Source organism: Leptosomus discolor, chromosome 1 (assembly GCF_034619465.1).
Source record: "Leptosomus discolor isolate bLepDis1 chromosome 1, bLepDis1.hap2, whole genome shotgun sequence".
Taxonomy (NCBI): Eukaryota; Metazoa; Chordata; class Aves; order Leptosomiformes; family Leptosomidae; genus Leptosomus; species Leptosomus discolor.
The window spans coordinates 117,937,624-117,955,459 of record NC_141391.1 but is presented as its reverse complement, the minus strand read 5'-3'; the positions used below and the strand labels follow the sequence as shown (position 1 = coordinate 117,955,459).

The window sequence follows — 17,836 nt, the reverse complement described above, 5'->3', positions numbered from 1 at the left end:
ATGCTGTTTAATGAGAAAATACTGTTCAGTCTAGCATCCACCACGGACAATTATTAAATCACATCCCCTAACCCCAGCCCTGACCTATTATTGACAGATCAGACCAGCTGCAAATATTTTCTTCCTATTCTTACTCCACTTTGGCAACAATGTAAGTAAATGATAAAGACACTAAACACTGTACTTACATGCAACCCCAGTCCCATCAGTGTGCCATTGTTCACTTTTCTAATCTGAAGCATTTTTATATTGTCACTAATACCACCACCCCCGTAATACACATATTGGCCTTACTCTGGTCTAGGCTTTCTGAGTTTTCTGGGAACGTTTCCGTCTGTGATTAAAAAACCAACTCCACTAGAAAAAGTAATAATTAACTATTGGGAACAGGTTGCTGAGATCTGTAATTTCTTCATCACTTGGATTTGTTTTACCACGATTGGATGCTTTTAAAAAAGAGCACTTCAATAAGCGTTGGAATGGATCCTAAACCAGCCAGAATAGTGATTTGTCTACCTCTGTGTCCACACCACGGCTTTCTCCCTAGTATATTGAGAATTTCAATCTCTGCCTGACCATCAGGCACCAACATCAAATTCACTTTGGGGAAAAAAAAAAAAAAACAAAAACAAAAAGGAACAAGAGCAAAGCTGTGGGTTTTATTTCCCAGTTTGACAAAACTGGAGCTAGAGAGGATTTTGTTATTAAATTGAGCAGCCTCAGTTGCTTCTCTAACGTTGCTGCAAATCATTATTTTAGATGGATTAGTGATTTTCACAATGGAGGCTCCACAGATTTTCAAGATAATTACTACTCAGCAGAAAAAAATAGAATTGTTTTCAGATCGGTTTATCTTCACCCAAGCCATTTCCAGTCTTTTATTTTAGAGGTTTAAACATAGCACAAGAATTTCTTCATGAGCACGGAATTTTTTTAATAGATACTATTGCAGGCAAGTTCTATAATACCCATTTTAGAAGGGATATTACGTGAACAGAATATCCTTTTAGCATTTTAGGATCAATTTCTACAGTAATAATGACTGGTTTAGTGACTTCTGTAGTATTTTTGTACTAGTCAGACCTTTGAACACACAGCAGATTGCACCTGAAATTCTATATGATAAATACTGACTATAGAAAAACCAGCCAATGTATCCCAATTGGCTTTGTAACAGTGTATGCTGGAAAAAAAGCTAGGTCTACAGAAAGCTGCCTAGTAGAAGACAGACATGAGGGAAGGACTAAGGTCTACAGGAGTACTTTCTCCTTAAAAAGGCTTGTGGGCCTTTAGTGGAAGAAAACCAGATAGAAATGTAAACAAGTCCCAGGGAAGTGACGCTATGTAGATGTATTTACTTTCCTCATGCACGACTGAAACAGGAGATTTACTGGCAATGGTATTTTCTTGCTACTGTTTTGTTTCTTATTTATGTGAGAGAAGAAAGTTGACCAGTATTAGCAGTAGCCAGTCTCTTGCAATAGAAAAATTAGCAATGTAAGGCGGGGGGGGGCGGGGGGGGGGGAGGAATTGAGAAGGAGCCTATTAGAGGTTTTGCAAATTACCAAAGTATTTCCTTCCTGTTCTGGACTCAAGCTATTCTTTCCAGTAATACATGAGAAAAAGCCATTCTGTTTCCATCAGAGTGAGTCTTGTCCACCACGGTGAGAAGATATTTCTGACCTTTTGGGGAGGGCTGTGGTACAGAAAACAACTTGGTGGCGAAGAGCTATTAGAATTGCAGCAATTTTTAAACATTCTTTGGGCCCTGTTTTCTTTCCTTTTTCCCCTCTTTTACCTTCAGATGAATTTAAATGTTACTAATTTAGCTTGAGGAGGGAGGAAGCAAAAAGGGGAGTGAGCTAATGGGATGTCTGATCCATTGAAAATTTGGAATTAAGATTATGCTTAATTGCAGATTGGGTTGCAAATTGTCTAGAAAGACTGTTGCCTCTTTTAACCAGCCAAGCTACTAAAATATTTTCTATAATTTCTAATACTTGCTAAGTTATTATCCTCTATATGGGTTGACAAAGCAGAGATAACCAATTTTAAAATTCTGTAAGTAACAGACTGTGAGCATAGGAAATAACAGGTCCTTAAGACACAGTGTAAGAGAAAAATAAAGTTGTGATACCTCAATATATATACACACACATAGTGAGAATTTGCATGTACACAGTGACAATGATCATGTGGTTCCATAATCCTTAGATTGCTAAATAGTTCAGAGTGTATGTGTGGAAGGGTTTTATTGTCAGGAAAACCAAAGCACAGAGCAATAAAATATGACCTCCTCTATGTGCTAGTCTATGATTTTTTTTTAATGGCAATGTTAATTTTTAGTAAGTGGAGACAGAACTCAGAAAACTGAGAGCTCACAATGACTTTGATAGGGGGGTTGTATAGAAAATATACTTTCTAACCGAAGATATATCGAAAATATTAATAGAGAGCTACAGATAAAACGCTAAAACTATTAAAACCTGCTTTCCCAGAACTAACATGCATGCAAGTAGGCAATTAATTACTAACCCCTGCAAACGGCCTGAAAAGGAGGCCCGGAATGCTGGAGAAAGCAGCTGATAAGGGGAAACAGAAAAGAAGAAACCAAGGATGTAATTCATGGTTCAAAGGTGTCAAAGGCAGGAGGAGATAAGGGCTAACAAGGGCTAGCTAACATCCATCTTCAAACAATAACAAAAGGGAGGTAGCCAGATGTGCACTCAAGGACAGACCAGCCCGAAACAGGTCTGGAACTGGGAGCTCAGCCAAATTAGAGATTTCAGGGGAGAGGTGAAAAGTATACAGCGAGGAAGACATACGGCCTTCATCCCTGAAGACCCACGGCCTTCATCCCTGAAGACCCCTGTTCACGACCACCTGGAGGGACTGTGCAAGGGCACCAAGGAGGGGCCCAAGGCGGAGATTATGGAAATAGAGTGACCGGAAGGAACTGCCTTTTTGGAGATAGATCATGAATAAGTGTATGTGCCTCTGGAATATGTAGTGTTTTAATTGTATAAATACTGGACAAGCGGTCACGATGGGCGTGCACGTTTGTGGTGGAGCGATCCCCCGTGCATCTGCGCACAATAAACATACCCACTTTATAACCTTTCAGGTTGTAAAGGTTTTTTTTCCGCACTTCAACTTCTGCCAGTACTTTGAAATAAGATACTTCAGAGAATAATAGGATATAGATAAATAGATGTATAGTGGAAAACAAAGTAAGTTTAAAGCATTTCTAAGGATTTGCTTTAACACCTCTCTCAAACAGAGTTTTGGCTACTAAAGCAGTCTGCATCATGGCACTCAGGTTCGAGCTGCTAGAAGTCTCTCTTCACTGTCTGATATTCGTCTGTGCTCACCGCTTCCCAATAAGTTTAAATCATGGGCAAATCAACCATTCCAAGAAGTGCTGGCTACATTATTTAATTTCTTATTTTTCTCCAGTCCAAACTTAAGCTATATTCTCACAGATTATCGGTTTATGATGCTACTGAAAGATCAGTTGAAGTACTTTAGGCCATAATAGTAAGAGATATGTAAGTCATGAAAAGATCTGACTGAGTCTACTGACAGTCTTTTGTTTCCTTGTGTAGGACCTATGCAGACAGATAACCTTGCCAGAACTGGCTGTTTTTTATTGACTACACCATTGCAGAACCCTCACATACCCGTCTCTTGGCCTTTATCACTGCTTCTGGAAGCATCAAGGACTAAACATAATTCCTGCAATGTTCATTGATGCCGTTGGTAAAGCTGTTTGAGGAAAGGAAACATCCATGCTCCTAGTCCAGTGTCTAGTGGAATTACTCAAATCACTATGCTGGTCCACATCTGTTTGAATCAGCAAGGGTCCACGTATTGGAGACTTCCAAACAAAAGAGGGCCATGACACTATATAGAAGACAACAACAAAACAAAACAACAAAAAAATCCAGGAAGGAAAAAAACCCTACCCCCACCTCCTGCAAACAGCCACCCAAGAGCGTGGCTTAGCGAATAAGTTCAATGTAACAATGGAAGTCTAGGTTTTTAAAGAACATTTGTGTGTACTGAGTTACTGGTTTGCTTCAGTCAGCCTCACTGTATAATGAACAGCAGGCAAAGTAACATTTCTATAGCAAAAATGTAGAAACAGCTTGCTAGAAGCTTGCTGGTTTTGCTTCATCTTGACACAGTATACTTCCCAGACTTTGATCTCTATTCTGTTAATAAATGGACAACGTCAAGACTAAATTTTAAAATCAGTCAGAGTGTCAAATTCAGATTGTGCAACTGAAATGGCATTGCCATCAACTGAAGAATGCCAAAATACACCCACATAAATCACATCGGACTTGTGTCCATTTGGTCAAAAAAAGGATCGCTTGCCTCCACAGAGCTTTCCTGAGAAAGCAACCAATCATGTAAGCAAAGTCACAATTATTTTCACTAATACTGCAGCCGGTAGCATCAGTATCCAACAGCTCTATATTCATTTCCCCCAGTTTTTTCCTCTGTGTGTTTGCTCAGTTTACAAACCAAATTCAGCATGTGCTCTCCCTGTTTTTCCTTTGTTATTTAATTATAAATACTAAAAAGTCTAGTTCCTGTAGTCTGCCTCATTTACTTTGTATGTTTGGGGCTAAATGAAATCAAACAAGCCAGATTTAGATTTAAGAGCTCCCTGAACTGAGTGATCTCCAGCAGATTCAAAACAGCATGAATTTTCCAGCTGCTTTTTCTCCCAAACTGGTGGAAAGCATGGTTGACTTTCTCAGGGAAAGTGGCACATGGAGCCAGATTAACAATATCTGTACTTCCAACTCCCTGACATACAAAGAAAATCACATTGGGGTATAGGAAAGGGCAAAAAATTGTCCGTCTTCGAAAGGTAAAGAATAGTTTTTAAAAACATGGTTTTCACCCAGCTGTTTTGACCTGTTAGGTTTTTTTTTTCCTCCCATCCATATTGTGAATTGATGCATTGTGCTGAGCTGAATAAATCATGCACTGTGGCATGTGACAGATACAAGGCTTCATGAATCACAGTACTGAAATGCTTCATTAGATTGGGTAAAAACAACCCCAAAATTTCACCTGCTTTAACTATGTAAAGCCACAGTGTTATAAGTCTTTGTGCAATTCAGGGCCATGTTATGACTTCCGTGGCAATAACTGTAGCCACAGTATCTCTAATTTCACCTTCTTCTCTAGTTAAGTTCCCTTCTGCTGCCCACTTAATCATCAGCATTCTTCAGAGAAATCCATGCTCTGTCTCTGCTGTCATACAAAAATTCTGGGTATGATATTCAGATTCATGTTTTAGTTGGTGAGTTTTGTCCTCTGACGAGGTCACACTTTTGTACTAACTCTCTGCCTTATTAAGCTGCCTGTTGTTAAAAACAAACCATCTTTACTACTGTAACATCACTGAAATCAGCAGTAAAATAGGAATAACAGAGTATTACTTTGGGATCGACATCCATTTTGCTGAGACTTTTTTCACTGTGTGCTGTAAAAACGTTCATGGATCTGTGTTTTAGTCTTACAGATATTCACACATAAGTATTCTACATATTAAGAGTTCTGGAAATTTGAAGTGTGTAAACTACTGGTGTGACTGAAAAAAGTGCCTCCCATGCCACTATGGCATGTGGATGACAGAGAAGCAGCAAAGCTGATGCTCTTCTCTGCTGAAAGCTATTTCTGAAAGAGAGGACTACAGCTGAAATCATACAATTATTGATGATTGTTGTGATTATTATTATATTGGCAATGTGATTATTGAGAGCCCTGTGCAATGAAGTCAGTGGAAAAACTACAGCTGGTTGCAATAAGAATTGGATGGGCTTTATGACTAGTCATCTGAAAGTAAAGAGACAAGGGGAGAAAAGCCTGGTACAGATTTGCCGTGTGTAAAAAAATCCTCACTGCCTGTGGAAAATTACAACTGACAGATCACAGGGTGTATTCTGAAAGCTGCTTTTAAGTACATCGTAAGTATTGCTTTCTGGGGTGATCCAGTGATAAATTACATCCCAAACTGTTGTTTGCTTTCATGGAAATACTATTTCCTTTCTGAGATGACACTCTCAAAAAAATTAAAATCCTTGTGTGGCAAAGCAGGTGGTAACAAGATGTCTGGGCTAATAAATAGTAGACTAGACAGATATTAGGCAAGAAGTAATCCTAACTTTTGTTGTCAAGAGACAGACATAACTATTGTCCAAAATAAGGCAAGATTTTTGCTCTCTGATAAGACAGAATTTCTAGGATAACAAGAAACCCATTCACATTCTCCCAGTGCATCCAGAGAGGCTCTTCTTACTCCAGGTCTCCCTCCTGGAATGCTTGCCAGACCTTAGATCCCAGCAGCTGGTATCAACAAGAAGTCCACAGACTTGAGCTATCCTCCCAGTTTTACACAGCTGATGATTGTTCCTCATATATTTTATTTAGGCTTCATAATCCAGAGCAGTTCAGTCTATTTTCACAAATCATGAACACTGAACTGGTGACGCAAAGGCTCAGACAAAGCTTATTAGTGGGCCAGCTTTCTCATTTTACCTTTCATGAAGCAGAGTCAAAATTCAATTCAAACTGTGAATATCCCATTGAGTACCCCCTTTATCCACATGCAATTTAGTTAAATAAAGAAAGAATCATCATAGTGCCCAGCAACACAGAAACAACACGGTAATAAATGAAGGCCTGTGGGTAGTTTTCATTTTGTACAGAGCAAACAGATTTAGGAATTGATGCTTGATTTCAATCTCTCAAAACAAATATGATGACTAAGTAATCTGCTGATTGCTTCTAGACTATGCAGTTTACAGGAATAGCTTAATGACTGTTGTCAAAGAATCTTACTCTAATTTTTTTTAATTAGCTCTGAAAAGGACACAATTTGAACATTTCACCTATTGATACACTACACACAGAGAATTCCTTTGCCTTCAAGTATTTCTGGATTCCTTCTTTTTTTATTTCCTGAAGCACCACAAAAGGGGTAAGCTGCAATTAAGTCTGTCATTCCAATTTAAGTGACACTGCTGGACAGAGTTTAAGTAAACTTCCAGAGAGAGGATAAACTATTAACCAGTACAGCACAGGCACATGCTGCTTACCTCCAAATCCGGGTCTCAGTGCAAAGTCATGGTCCTCTATGCGAAGAATCTGCTCAGATTTAAGTGGCCGTACTTTTGTGCTGTCAAGTTTCCTCATTTTAATTTCTCGTTTACTATGTTTAAAAAAAAAAAAAAAGTAAGAAACTTCATTTTTTTCCCTCTGCCTGACTTTCAGAGTGCTAGTTAACTGAAGCAGGGACCCAAGAAGACTGAACAGTTGAATTTGATGTGATAAGGAAAACACCTGTGCTAATAAAGTAGAAGAAAGATACTGAAAAAGGTAGGAAAATTAGCTATGAGGTGCTGAGGTCTATGAGGGACACCAGCTATATAGCAAAAGTCCCAGGGAGAATGTCTAGTTCTTTTTCTGTTCCGCTTAGAGATTGTATCTGTCATTTTATATGAGGTTATAGCTGTTTGAAAAAATGTTATTAGTCACATAACCACTTGCAACTCAGACTTGGAAATTACACCACATATCCACGGTTTTAAACCACTTCATACATTATCCATATTACCGAGAGAGTTATACTTTTCATTATGAATCTTTTTTCCTAGGAGCTCAAATGTGTAAGTATTTTTTCAGAAGGGCTGAGAATCTGCTGGTCCTGGATCCAGGGACTTGATTTTTAAGATCCTCTTTAACATTGCTCAGGTTTGGCCAAGTTACTCTTTAGCTTGTCCCCTTTATTGCTGCTCAGAAATGCAGCATGCCTTTGTATCAAGTCCCATCACTGCATTTTTCCCTATGCCACACATAACTAAGCCTCTGCGTAGCATCATTGCAACACAGTTGAACCTTAAAGCAGGATGCCATGAATTTTGTATTTCTTTTTGGTGACTGTTGCTAATTTCTTCCCTCTACAGAACACACTGCACAGCATCCCAAACTCCACTGGGAAATTCACAGGCCTAAGAATGAACTTGAGCTCTGCAGACAGAAATCTTATATGCTGGGCCTGCATTTGAAATGAACAGCAGATGCCCTTCACAAAGCAGACTCCTTTTCCATTTTTCTGCTATAAACGGAAACCATAGCACAGACAGCAGAGGGATTTGATGCATGCCCATACCACAAAGCTATTTGGTGAAAATACTGACAAGATCTACAGTCAGATCTGGCAGCCAGGGGACACACAGGCTTTAGAAAGAATCCATTACATTACTTGGTTCTGTGTCTGCATTTAGCCTGTACCTGGGGCTAAACTGTAACAGTCGCTCTGTCACCCTCAAACCCTCATCCGTCAGTGAGGGGAATTGGGAAAAAGGAGAGTAAACTCGTGGGTAGAAGTGAAACACATTTAATGAAAACACCACTACACCAAGGTATACTCAGCCAAATAAATATCCAGTCATCACCATCAACCAGCGAGCAGTTCTCAGGAGAAACCAGAGAAGGAGCATAAGGGACCTCATCAGGTACACCATAAGAGCAAACCTTCCCCCTTTGTAATGACCATGACATGATGGGATGGGCTACACCTGTAGCTAACTCAGGTCAGTTGCCCTTACTGACTGAAAACTGCTAATGGCCTGCCTAGCATGGCTGGGCTGGGGTTCAGTACCAGCCAAATTAGGATATTCTGCTATAAGGAAAATATTCTGGTGTCTCCTTAAGTTTCTGCTCCTTGTTGCATGTCCTGCTTTAAGTGGCTTGCCACAAGCAATAACAGAACTAGCTGTACTTTAGATGCAGGATTATGCCCAAGTTTGGGCCCCCATATCGGGAAAGGCATGGGAAGATTGTAAGAACCTGTATAGTTTAATTTAGAGGAAGACGACTGTGGGAACACATCACAGAATTCAGAACACATGAAGAGCTTTTACAGGGCCCGTTGCTCCATGTCCACTCCCCAGTAGGGTAAGCAGTGGCCCCGAGGGAAATCTATGGTACACATTAGGAACACCATTCGCATGGTGAGAATTGTGAAACATGGGAATATATTGCTTGGGCAAGTTTTAAGACTCCTTTCACTTGGGCTACTTAAAAATAGGTTAGGCATATACCTGTAGGAATTACTTAAATACAGCTGCTTTGCCACAGGCAAGGGACTCTCCCTAGGCATAAGTTCTTTCATGCCTTCTGTGATTGTCTTGGCCTTTGCTGCCAGAAACACTAATTATCACTTTAGAATGAATGATAGAAACCTGTTCTGAAGATTTGCCCTGTAGTCAAACACTGCTTAAGATGAGGTATAGAATACCTTAGGATAAGGTATGTGCCTATATTTGATTTTTTTCTCTTTTCTCCCCTTTTTTCTTAATAATGAAGCCCAAGAAATTACTTTTTAAAATGCTATGTTACAGGAATGCTGAGGTGGCTGCTGGGCTATTCAGAACTGTTGGGCTTGAACAAATTCATTTACTTTCGTATTCTTGAATGTCTCTGACAGTGTTGTCTGAACCAAATCACCAGGGCAATCAGAATGCCCATCAGACATACAGACTTGAGTTTTCTAAGTATGAAAATTATGTGCATGCTAAAATGAAACCCCATGGTTCAGAGAACTGAAATCACCAGAGAGCAAGCCTGTATCAGAGTACAAAGGGCAACAGAACTGAAGAGCTGCAATGCTCTGCAATAGGTATACAAGGAAATTCTGCTGCTTGGGAACCAGTATAAGAGAAAATGATGAATTATGTTTAGAATGCCATGGCACAGCTAAAAGTTTGGAACTATGAGGTTATTTGTCATCAGATGTGCCAAGGAAGGTACATGTTTGATGCTCCGATGATTTCATTGGAAGAAGCAGGCTAAAATTATATCATAGTATCACAGAATGGTTCGGGTTGGAAAAGACCTTAAAGCTCACCTAGTTCCAACCCCCCCCGCCATGGGCAGGGACACCTTCCACTAGACAAGGTTGCTCAAAGCCCCATCATCTTCTAGATGCCAGTGTTACCCTGGCAGATGTCAGACTGTGGCTTTTGAGAGGAAAAGCTCACCTAGACTCACAGAATTATAGAATCGTTTATGTTGGAAAAGATCTTTAAGATCATCGAGTCCAATCATAAACCTAACACTGCCACGTCCACCACTAAACCATGTCCCTAAGCACCAAATCTACGTGTCTTTTAAATACGTCCAGGGATGGTGAGTCAACCTCTTCCCTGGGCAGCCTGTTCTAGTGCATGACAACCCTTCCAGTGAAGAATTTTTTGTGAAATCATCACTAGATGCATGTATCAGCAGATACATGCACCTAAGGAAAGGAAATCTCTCTTTACCTACCTGGGGCAGTAGCAACAAAGGGACCTCTGACAGATGGCTTGGTATTGCCTTAGATTTGGGCAACGATAAATACAACGATAAATTTGTTGCTCTCGGTGAGGCACTTGTTCAACAAATTACTACTTCCAGTTGTAATAGCTGTGCTTTCCACAGCTGTATTCCACGCAACAATTCACATGATGTAAATGAAACAGTAATCTATAATTAAATTCCCACAGAGGTCATAAAAAGCGCTTGAAGTGTTTCAGATCACACAGGAAAGACACCTATGCTGGTACTTATACAGGAAGTTAACAGAGGCACTAGCTATTTGGATGATAAAAAGTGAGATACACTCTTTTGGGCACTTCCCTACCCAATACTGTTATACATACTCATGGCTCGATGCCTTAGTGTCTGACCAAACTTTCAAAAAGGAGTTAGTTACTGCGTACAAAACCAAAACAACTAAGTCAGAATTCTTTAACAGTGGACAAATACATAGCAGTCTTTTAAGACAAATTTAGCTGTTCCTACCTAACCTTGAATACCTATCAGCGAATGAAAGGTCAAAGGCCCGCTCAAGGGTACTTGGATTGGTTTTTGTTAAAGGATTTAAGCACATAAAGTCATCAGTGTAGTTCCATAATCATTGGCATTCATGGGATTGATGTGGTTAATATCCCATCTGGTTGTAACTTACCAGGTTATCAAAAGCTTATGCTGGTTCAAGGAGGAATCGGACAAATTCATGGAAAAGAAATCCACTGAAGGTCAGTAAATCCGCAGAAATTACATCCAACACAGGAAGTCTCTGAGAGAAATCTGATGAGTGGATATGGATGGGAGTATTAGGTGGAAATAACTTATTTGTTAGCCCTGCCCTTATTGTTCCAGATTTGTGCTTACAGCCTTTGTTGGAAACACGGCACTATAGTACATAGACCTTTGGTAAGATCCTGCGTGGCTGTCCTTCTGTTTTAATGCCCTGCGTAACTAATGGTATGGTAAAAGTTCTTGGGAGGAGAGTGGAGTAAGGCCAAAGCAGTTCTGGGTGTTCAGGAAGATATAAACACATTTCCGGCACCATCCTCATCACAACAGATCTTTGAAAAATCTGAAACTTGTGTCTTATGAAGGACAGTTAGGAGAACTTTTTGGTTTCAGTTACACTAAGTTAATATCCAAGATACTACACTTCCTTTACTGCTGTAGTATGGGGGTAGAGGGGAAAAAAATTCTCGTCATATTCAAGATGAAACTAGTTAAGTTTATGAAAATACTACGAAGGACCCATTTATGAAAAGAATACCCTAGATTTAATGGCCATAAGCTTCTTTCCAGTGCTATGTCCCCAAGACACTCCAGCTACTACCAAATCAAAGCTATCTTGGAGTTACTCTAGCCACTATCAAATCAAAAGTCTGTGGAGTTATACAGCAGTCAGACCTCTTAAACGTTTTAACACATTAAACAAATCTTGAAGCACAGAGAAATGTAATAATCACAACTGTACATTTCTTTCTCATATAAAAAAGTCTGTTTCTAAGTTGTCAGTAACATCAGCAACATGTACTGTCAAAAAGCCTAATATTTTGACAGTCGAATGTTTTGTTCTTTGCTGTAGGAAATGGAGCATAAGAATAATCTCTTTCTCATGTACTTTTGGTTAATACTTTAAAATCTTCTTTACAAGAGAATGCAGACAAATAGCTTTGGTGGGAGAATTGGGTTACTCTTATTGAAACAGTAGAACTTGTACGTTAAGTAACGTTTTCACATGGGATTCTTTTTAAAAGGCCACCCATGTAACCAAGGCCATCTGTCATCTGTGTCCCTAATAACCCTAGTGCTGGATCAAAGGGTTTTCCCCCAGAAAGAAAAAGAAGCTTGTAGAAAGTCAGACCCTGTTGCAATGTACTTGAGGATAATGCCACCTTTAGAACAAAACCAGAGAATCACACAAAGAGAAATTAAATGTATTTAGATTCTTTGCACAGAAAAGCTGATTTGCAGCCGTTAGGCTTTGAGATTTTCTATGGCTCCGATTCTGCAGTCTTCTTTCCAGTTCCAAATCACTAGGACCGAGGAAAAGAAGACATGGAAGGCCAAAGCATTGCCTTGTGTAAAGAAAACTGCTACACCAGTCATCACCAGCTGAGATTGCAGTACTGGGATTCCTCCTTGTTCCTGTTCTTCCCTTCTGTTAACACACATCTGCCTATCTCACAGGATTGTCGTATGGATCCATTTGTATGTATCAGTAAAGATCTGTGAAGATGGAGAGGAAACTGTGCTACTATTGTTACTGCTGTCCTGCGGCAAGAGGTCAGCAAAGGATGTCCAGAAGGATACTGCAAAATCTACTGCCTCCTACCACCAGGCTTCTCTCTGGGTCAGTGTTTTTTTTATGTCAGTGATGGAGCAACTCCTCTCAGCTACTGCAGGACAGGATAAATGCAAACAACAGAGGCACGTGCCTCCCTTTTATCACTGTCAAAAGAACATCAGCTAAGATTAAAATAGACATTCCTTACCACTACAGCAATAAGAAGATATTTTACTCTGTTTCCGTTTGATTCTTAACTGCTTCCTGAGACTAGTAAAGCACAAGATTGGACATTATGTCGATATAAGGGCTAGCTGTGTTTGTTTCATTCTGTTGTTACAAATAATTGTGCACCAGCATTCACTCTAAAACTTTGAAACAGTCTGCTGAATAGCCATTCTTTTCATGAGCTTTTGGCTTAGACCAAGTGTGAACCTATGACCTTGAATTGAAATCCAGAAATACTAAGCAATATAGCATCTCCAGACGCCCCCATTGTGTCACTGGGGTATGTTCTGTGGCGTTGCATTGCTTAAATGTGATTTTATCAAGATATGTAAAGATTCAGAGATATGGCGCTGCTGGACTACCATATAAGAAGTGATACAGAAGGTGAACAGCTGTACACTTGTGTCCTGCTTTCATCTGGGATAGAGTTAATTGTCTTCCTAGTAGCTGGTGCAGTGCTGTGTTTTGGATTTAGTGTGAGAATAATGCTGGTAACAGAGTGATGTTTAAGCTGTTGCTAAGTAGAACTTGTCCAAAGTGAAGGACTTTTCAGCTCCCCATGCTCTGCCAGCAAGAAGCTGGGAGGGAGCACAGCCAGGACAGCTAACCTGAACTGGGCAAAGGGATATTCCATACCATAGGACGTCATGCTCAGTGTATAAACTGGGGGGAGCTGTCTGGTGGGGGGGAGGGTTGTTGCTTGGGGACTGGCTGGGCATCGGTCAGCGGGTGGTGAGCAATTGCTTGTGCATCACTTGTCTATCTGGGGTTTGATTTATCTCTCTTGAATTGCTATATTCATTTTCATGACAATTCTTATCTTCGTTGTTGTTGTTATTATAATACTCTATTTTAGTTATTAAACTGTTCTTATCTCAACCCACAAGTTTTACTTTTTTTTCCCCCAATTCTCTTCCCCATCCCACTGTGGGGGGAGTAGTGAGCGAGCGGTTACACGGTGCTTAGTTGCCAGCTGGGGTTAAGCGATGACAACCTGCTACAAAGCACGTAACTCGAAAAAACAGCTTATGAGAGGAAGCTGCTTATGTTAATTTTCCTCAATATGTGACGTTGTATGAACAAACTACGATTATTATGAACTATTAAATTAAGCTTCCTTTTTTATTTTAATAGGGGGTTAAGTACATAGAAAAATGTAACATTTGTATCTGTTCTCCTTCCTTAAATGAAGATGCTTATTACAATTTCTCCTATCTCCCAATAAAGTGAGACGTTGCTTCGATTATCACTGGCAGTCATTTGTCTCTTTACACACTATTCGATTAATCTGGAAACACATTCAGAGACTACACGTGGCAGATGATGTGAAATTTCATTTGTGGGAAAAAGCGCTAACACTAGCCAGAGAAACTTACGTGTAAAATCCTCTGTGTCATTATTTATTTTAAACCAGCTTCTTGATTGGAAACACTAAGAACAGAGACAATCTTCAATGTCTAAAGCAGAAGCAGAAAAGGAAGACACTGTGTCATCACTAAAAATAAGGTACAATTCACCCTATTTAGTGCCATGAAAGTGTCTTCTGTATCTTGATAGTGTAGCTACTCTGCTGTTTAGGTAATGGAAGTCACTTTATAATATTGTCATAGAACTTTGGAAGGCATTTCTGCTTCTTGTAATAGGAGCGAGAGAGCAAGAATACTTTGTACATCACAAAAGCAGCCTGGTATCATGCAAGTTAAAAGAGCTGCGTGTGGGTGTGATTGTGTACACACCTGCACAGTCACAAAGCATTTATGAAATCACTATATGAAATATCTGGTTAAAAAAATTAATTAATAGTTCACTATTTCTGTTTTGGGAACAGCCTACCAATACTACACATACTATAAATCCAGAAACTGGGAAAGCAGGACAGTGAACAAAAAGAGTGCAGTGAAAGGTTGCTGGCAGCATAAAGTTTATCAGGTGAACATAGATGGAGAGAGTATATTGCTTACCTGTTATGCTTTCTTAAGAATGAGAATTGTTGCCGATGATGAAGACGGTGATGCTGACTTTGAGAACTGTGTAGCACTGCTGTTGGCCACAGGCAGGTGAGGAACAGAATTTTCATGACCAGGACCATCTCTTCCAAAAGAGAAATGCACCTAATCAGCCAATCCACCTTGCTGACTTTTTATTTTTAGTGTTTTTACTCTTTAGAAACAGCATAGCATACAAAGGATGCAAATGAAGCAAGGTATCACTGAAGAAAGAAGGCAGGGGCATCCCAGTTCTGATGACCTTGACGAGTTCCCCTCATATTTTGGCAAATCATAAAAATTCCTTCAGCTCTAAATCCCTGTGTCATCTGCTGTCAAACCAGAAGCACCTTGCTTTTAGAAATATGGTAGATACTGCAATTTGTTTGGCCAGGGTGCAGTCTTATCCATTGCTTCCAGTCTTTCAGCATAGGAGCATATTTGAATTCTCCATCGCCCGCTCAGTAACCTTTTCAACATAGGCTGTGCAATGTGATGTCAAACATTTAATCCCCCTTAAATCCCACAGAAAACCATACAAAAATCTGCTTTAATGACAAAGGTCTCTAAATTAATCTTGCTTTCTATATATGTGTGTATCTGCTCAAAATAATTTTCTGTACAGATCAAGCTTTTTCATTAACTGGCTATATTGTATTGTCTTCCCAACAATTAACGTCATTTATGTTTCTGTAATGTGCAGTAGCAAGCATTTTGCCTGTAGATACAGAACTACTTTTGGATAGTAGTCCACACTAAAACCGAAGTCTTGTTTCAATATTCCCCAATAACATTTGGAAATACCAACAATTTTTTTTTTTCTCCTTTTTTCTTTTAGTAAGCTCTGCAGCTACCTATTTAATTTACCCTAAATTTTCAAGGTATGTGCACGTCTACAATTCAGTATTCTTCCACCACCCCTAATTTTATCTTTATTTCATTTACTCTGCGCTGTCTGTTCAATAGCAGAGTGAATGGCGCAACGTTTTGTGAACAAAATGTTGCTTAAGCCATAACTTGGACATGCCTGTTGCTCCTATGAAAGGTGGTAAGATTTCTTGTGGTCTTAAAACTGGGCAATCCTGGACACAGCTTCTCAGCTGACAGTCAAATTCATCCTTTTCAAGCCATCAGCAAGTTCAGCAATTATCAAAATTGACAGCATGTATTTATTTTTCTTTATCTAGAAAATGAAGAGGTAGGAGATCGAAAGTTAGGGAAATGGAAATACCCAACCCCTGTCTAACAGATGTAGAAGTAATTCAGGTCTCCCAGTGGTAGGCTTCTTCCTAAGTAAGACAAATAAACAGAGGAATGAAAACAAACCCAACGCTATGTCTGCTAGGACTGTTAACACCCAAGCAATTTTGAGGTAATAATTCTGTGATGTGGCATCTGCCCCCTCAGAAGTTCCCTCAGATTCCCAATTAACTTTGGGCTAAGAAATAATTCTAAGATGCAAATGATTTCCAGGAGGATGTTACCAAAGAACAGCTAATTCCCAATTGTTTTTTCCATGTAGAGTCGAACCGCGATCTGCCTGTGACTTAAAAAATCCCTTCCCGACCATGAATAACACTTCAAAAGTGTTAGATTGAATTTAGTGACCTAGAGCAAAGGCTTTCAACTCTGTTATCCACCTCATTCTACACTGTGCATAGTTCAATCGTTTTACTGTTCAGCCAATTATGGAAGACCATGTATAGTATGACCCAGGGACAGTCAGATAGTAGTGCTTCAAGCAGGTCTGGTGTATTCCCAGGGTGCAGTTTCTAGAGAAGGTAAACACAAGATGTAGTTAATAAGACCTTCAACAGGTTCCATTGATTTGCACTATCATTTTGACGGAAAAGGGAGAATAAACAGTAACTGATGAGAATTTATTCCAATACTAGTTCCTGAGCCTGTCTGGTTGTCTGGTCTCATCCAGCCTACATATATCAAAGTAGCAGCACACCTGATTAAAATACATTAAGAAAAGATCCAAGAACTTTTGTATCCTCCTCTTTCCCCACCCAAGCAAAGGCCCAACAGTAGCAGAAAATCAGATAAAAAAGCTAACTACACTGCAGGCTGTGTGGTAAATGTGTTACCACATTTCTGCATATTCAGCTACCTACACATTCGTCAGTGTTAACTCATTTCCAACCATTTTCCTCAACTACAAAGGAATAACAACATGTATATACTTTTTACTCTGTCAATAGTAATAACCCATACTGTTTCGAGAGGCTTTTGGGAAAGTCATATTGTAAACATTAACGTCATCCTTAGCTGAAACTGCTAGCTGTTATCCTCAGTATGCAGGAGACATAGAATGGGGAAGAAGAGGAAGTTCCAGGTGCTGAGGTTATCCAAGAGCTCTGAAGGGACCTGATGTGAGATCATGCATAAATGTGTTGACTCTGTGAGCTGACGTCAAGGAAATTGAGAGTCCATTAAAAATAAATACATTATAATTGCTTTGTGTATTTGTTTCCCAGTTGGAAAAGGGAGTGCTTAGAACCCCTGCTCCAGGGATATGGCAAAGACAAACAATTTGGCTTTGCAGAATGACTGGCGTGCCCCTGGCTAAGCTGCATATTGATGTCCCTCCCTTGAGAAGGCACATCAGCCAAGAGGGGAGTCTTTAACTTAGAAAGAGGCAATTTGATGTTGTCTTCATTCAGGTATCAGAACCCTGCTGTCTTATTATTCCTGGCTGTAGCAAGGACTTTACAACTAAGCTGTGGTGCTCAAAAGACTGCTCAATGGAGGACTTCCAAAATATGCTCAATGTTCCTTTGGCTGCCCGTGCCAAAATCAGCTTGAGTCAAAAAAAAAAATCTGCACGCACTGACATATTCCACCACCTTCAACTCGTTGATCTGATGACACTAAATATTATCTTGAGGTGCTTTTCCTAAGCACACTGAGCATCTAAGCACTATCCCTCTGTCCTTTGCTAAGGCATATTTCCAGAAAC

The 17,836-nt window shown here is 39.7% G+C and overlaps 1 protein-coding gene across 1 annotated transcript in view; it reads right to left on the bottom strand.

Annotated features, from left to right (window-relative positions):
* Window positions 1–14,975, bottom strand: part of GABRR3 (gamma-aminobutyric acid type A receptor subunit rho3) — a 32,449-nt gene extending 17,474 nt beyond the window's left edge. Inside the window, exons 1-2 of the mRNA XM_086463252.1 lie at window positions 14,848–14,975; window positions 7,119–7,231 (exon numbers count right to left, since the gene is read on the bottom strand). Coding sequence (XP_086319378.1) covers window positions 7,119–7,231; window positions 14,848–14,975 — 241 coding nt within the window. The remainder of the gene's footprint in view (window positions 1–7,118; window positions 7,232–14,847) is intronic.
* Between the last annotated feature and the right edge of the window lie 2,861 nt (window positions 14,976–17,836).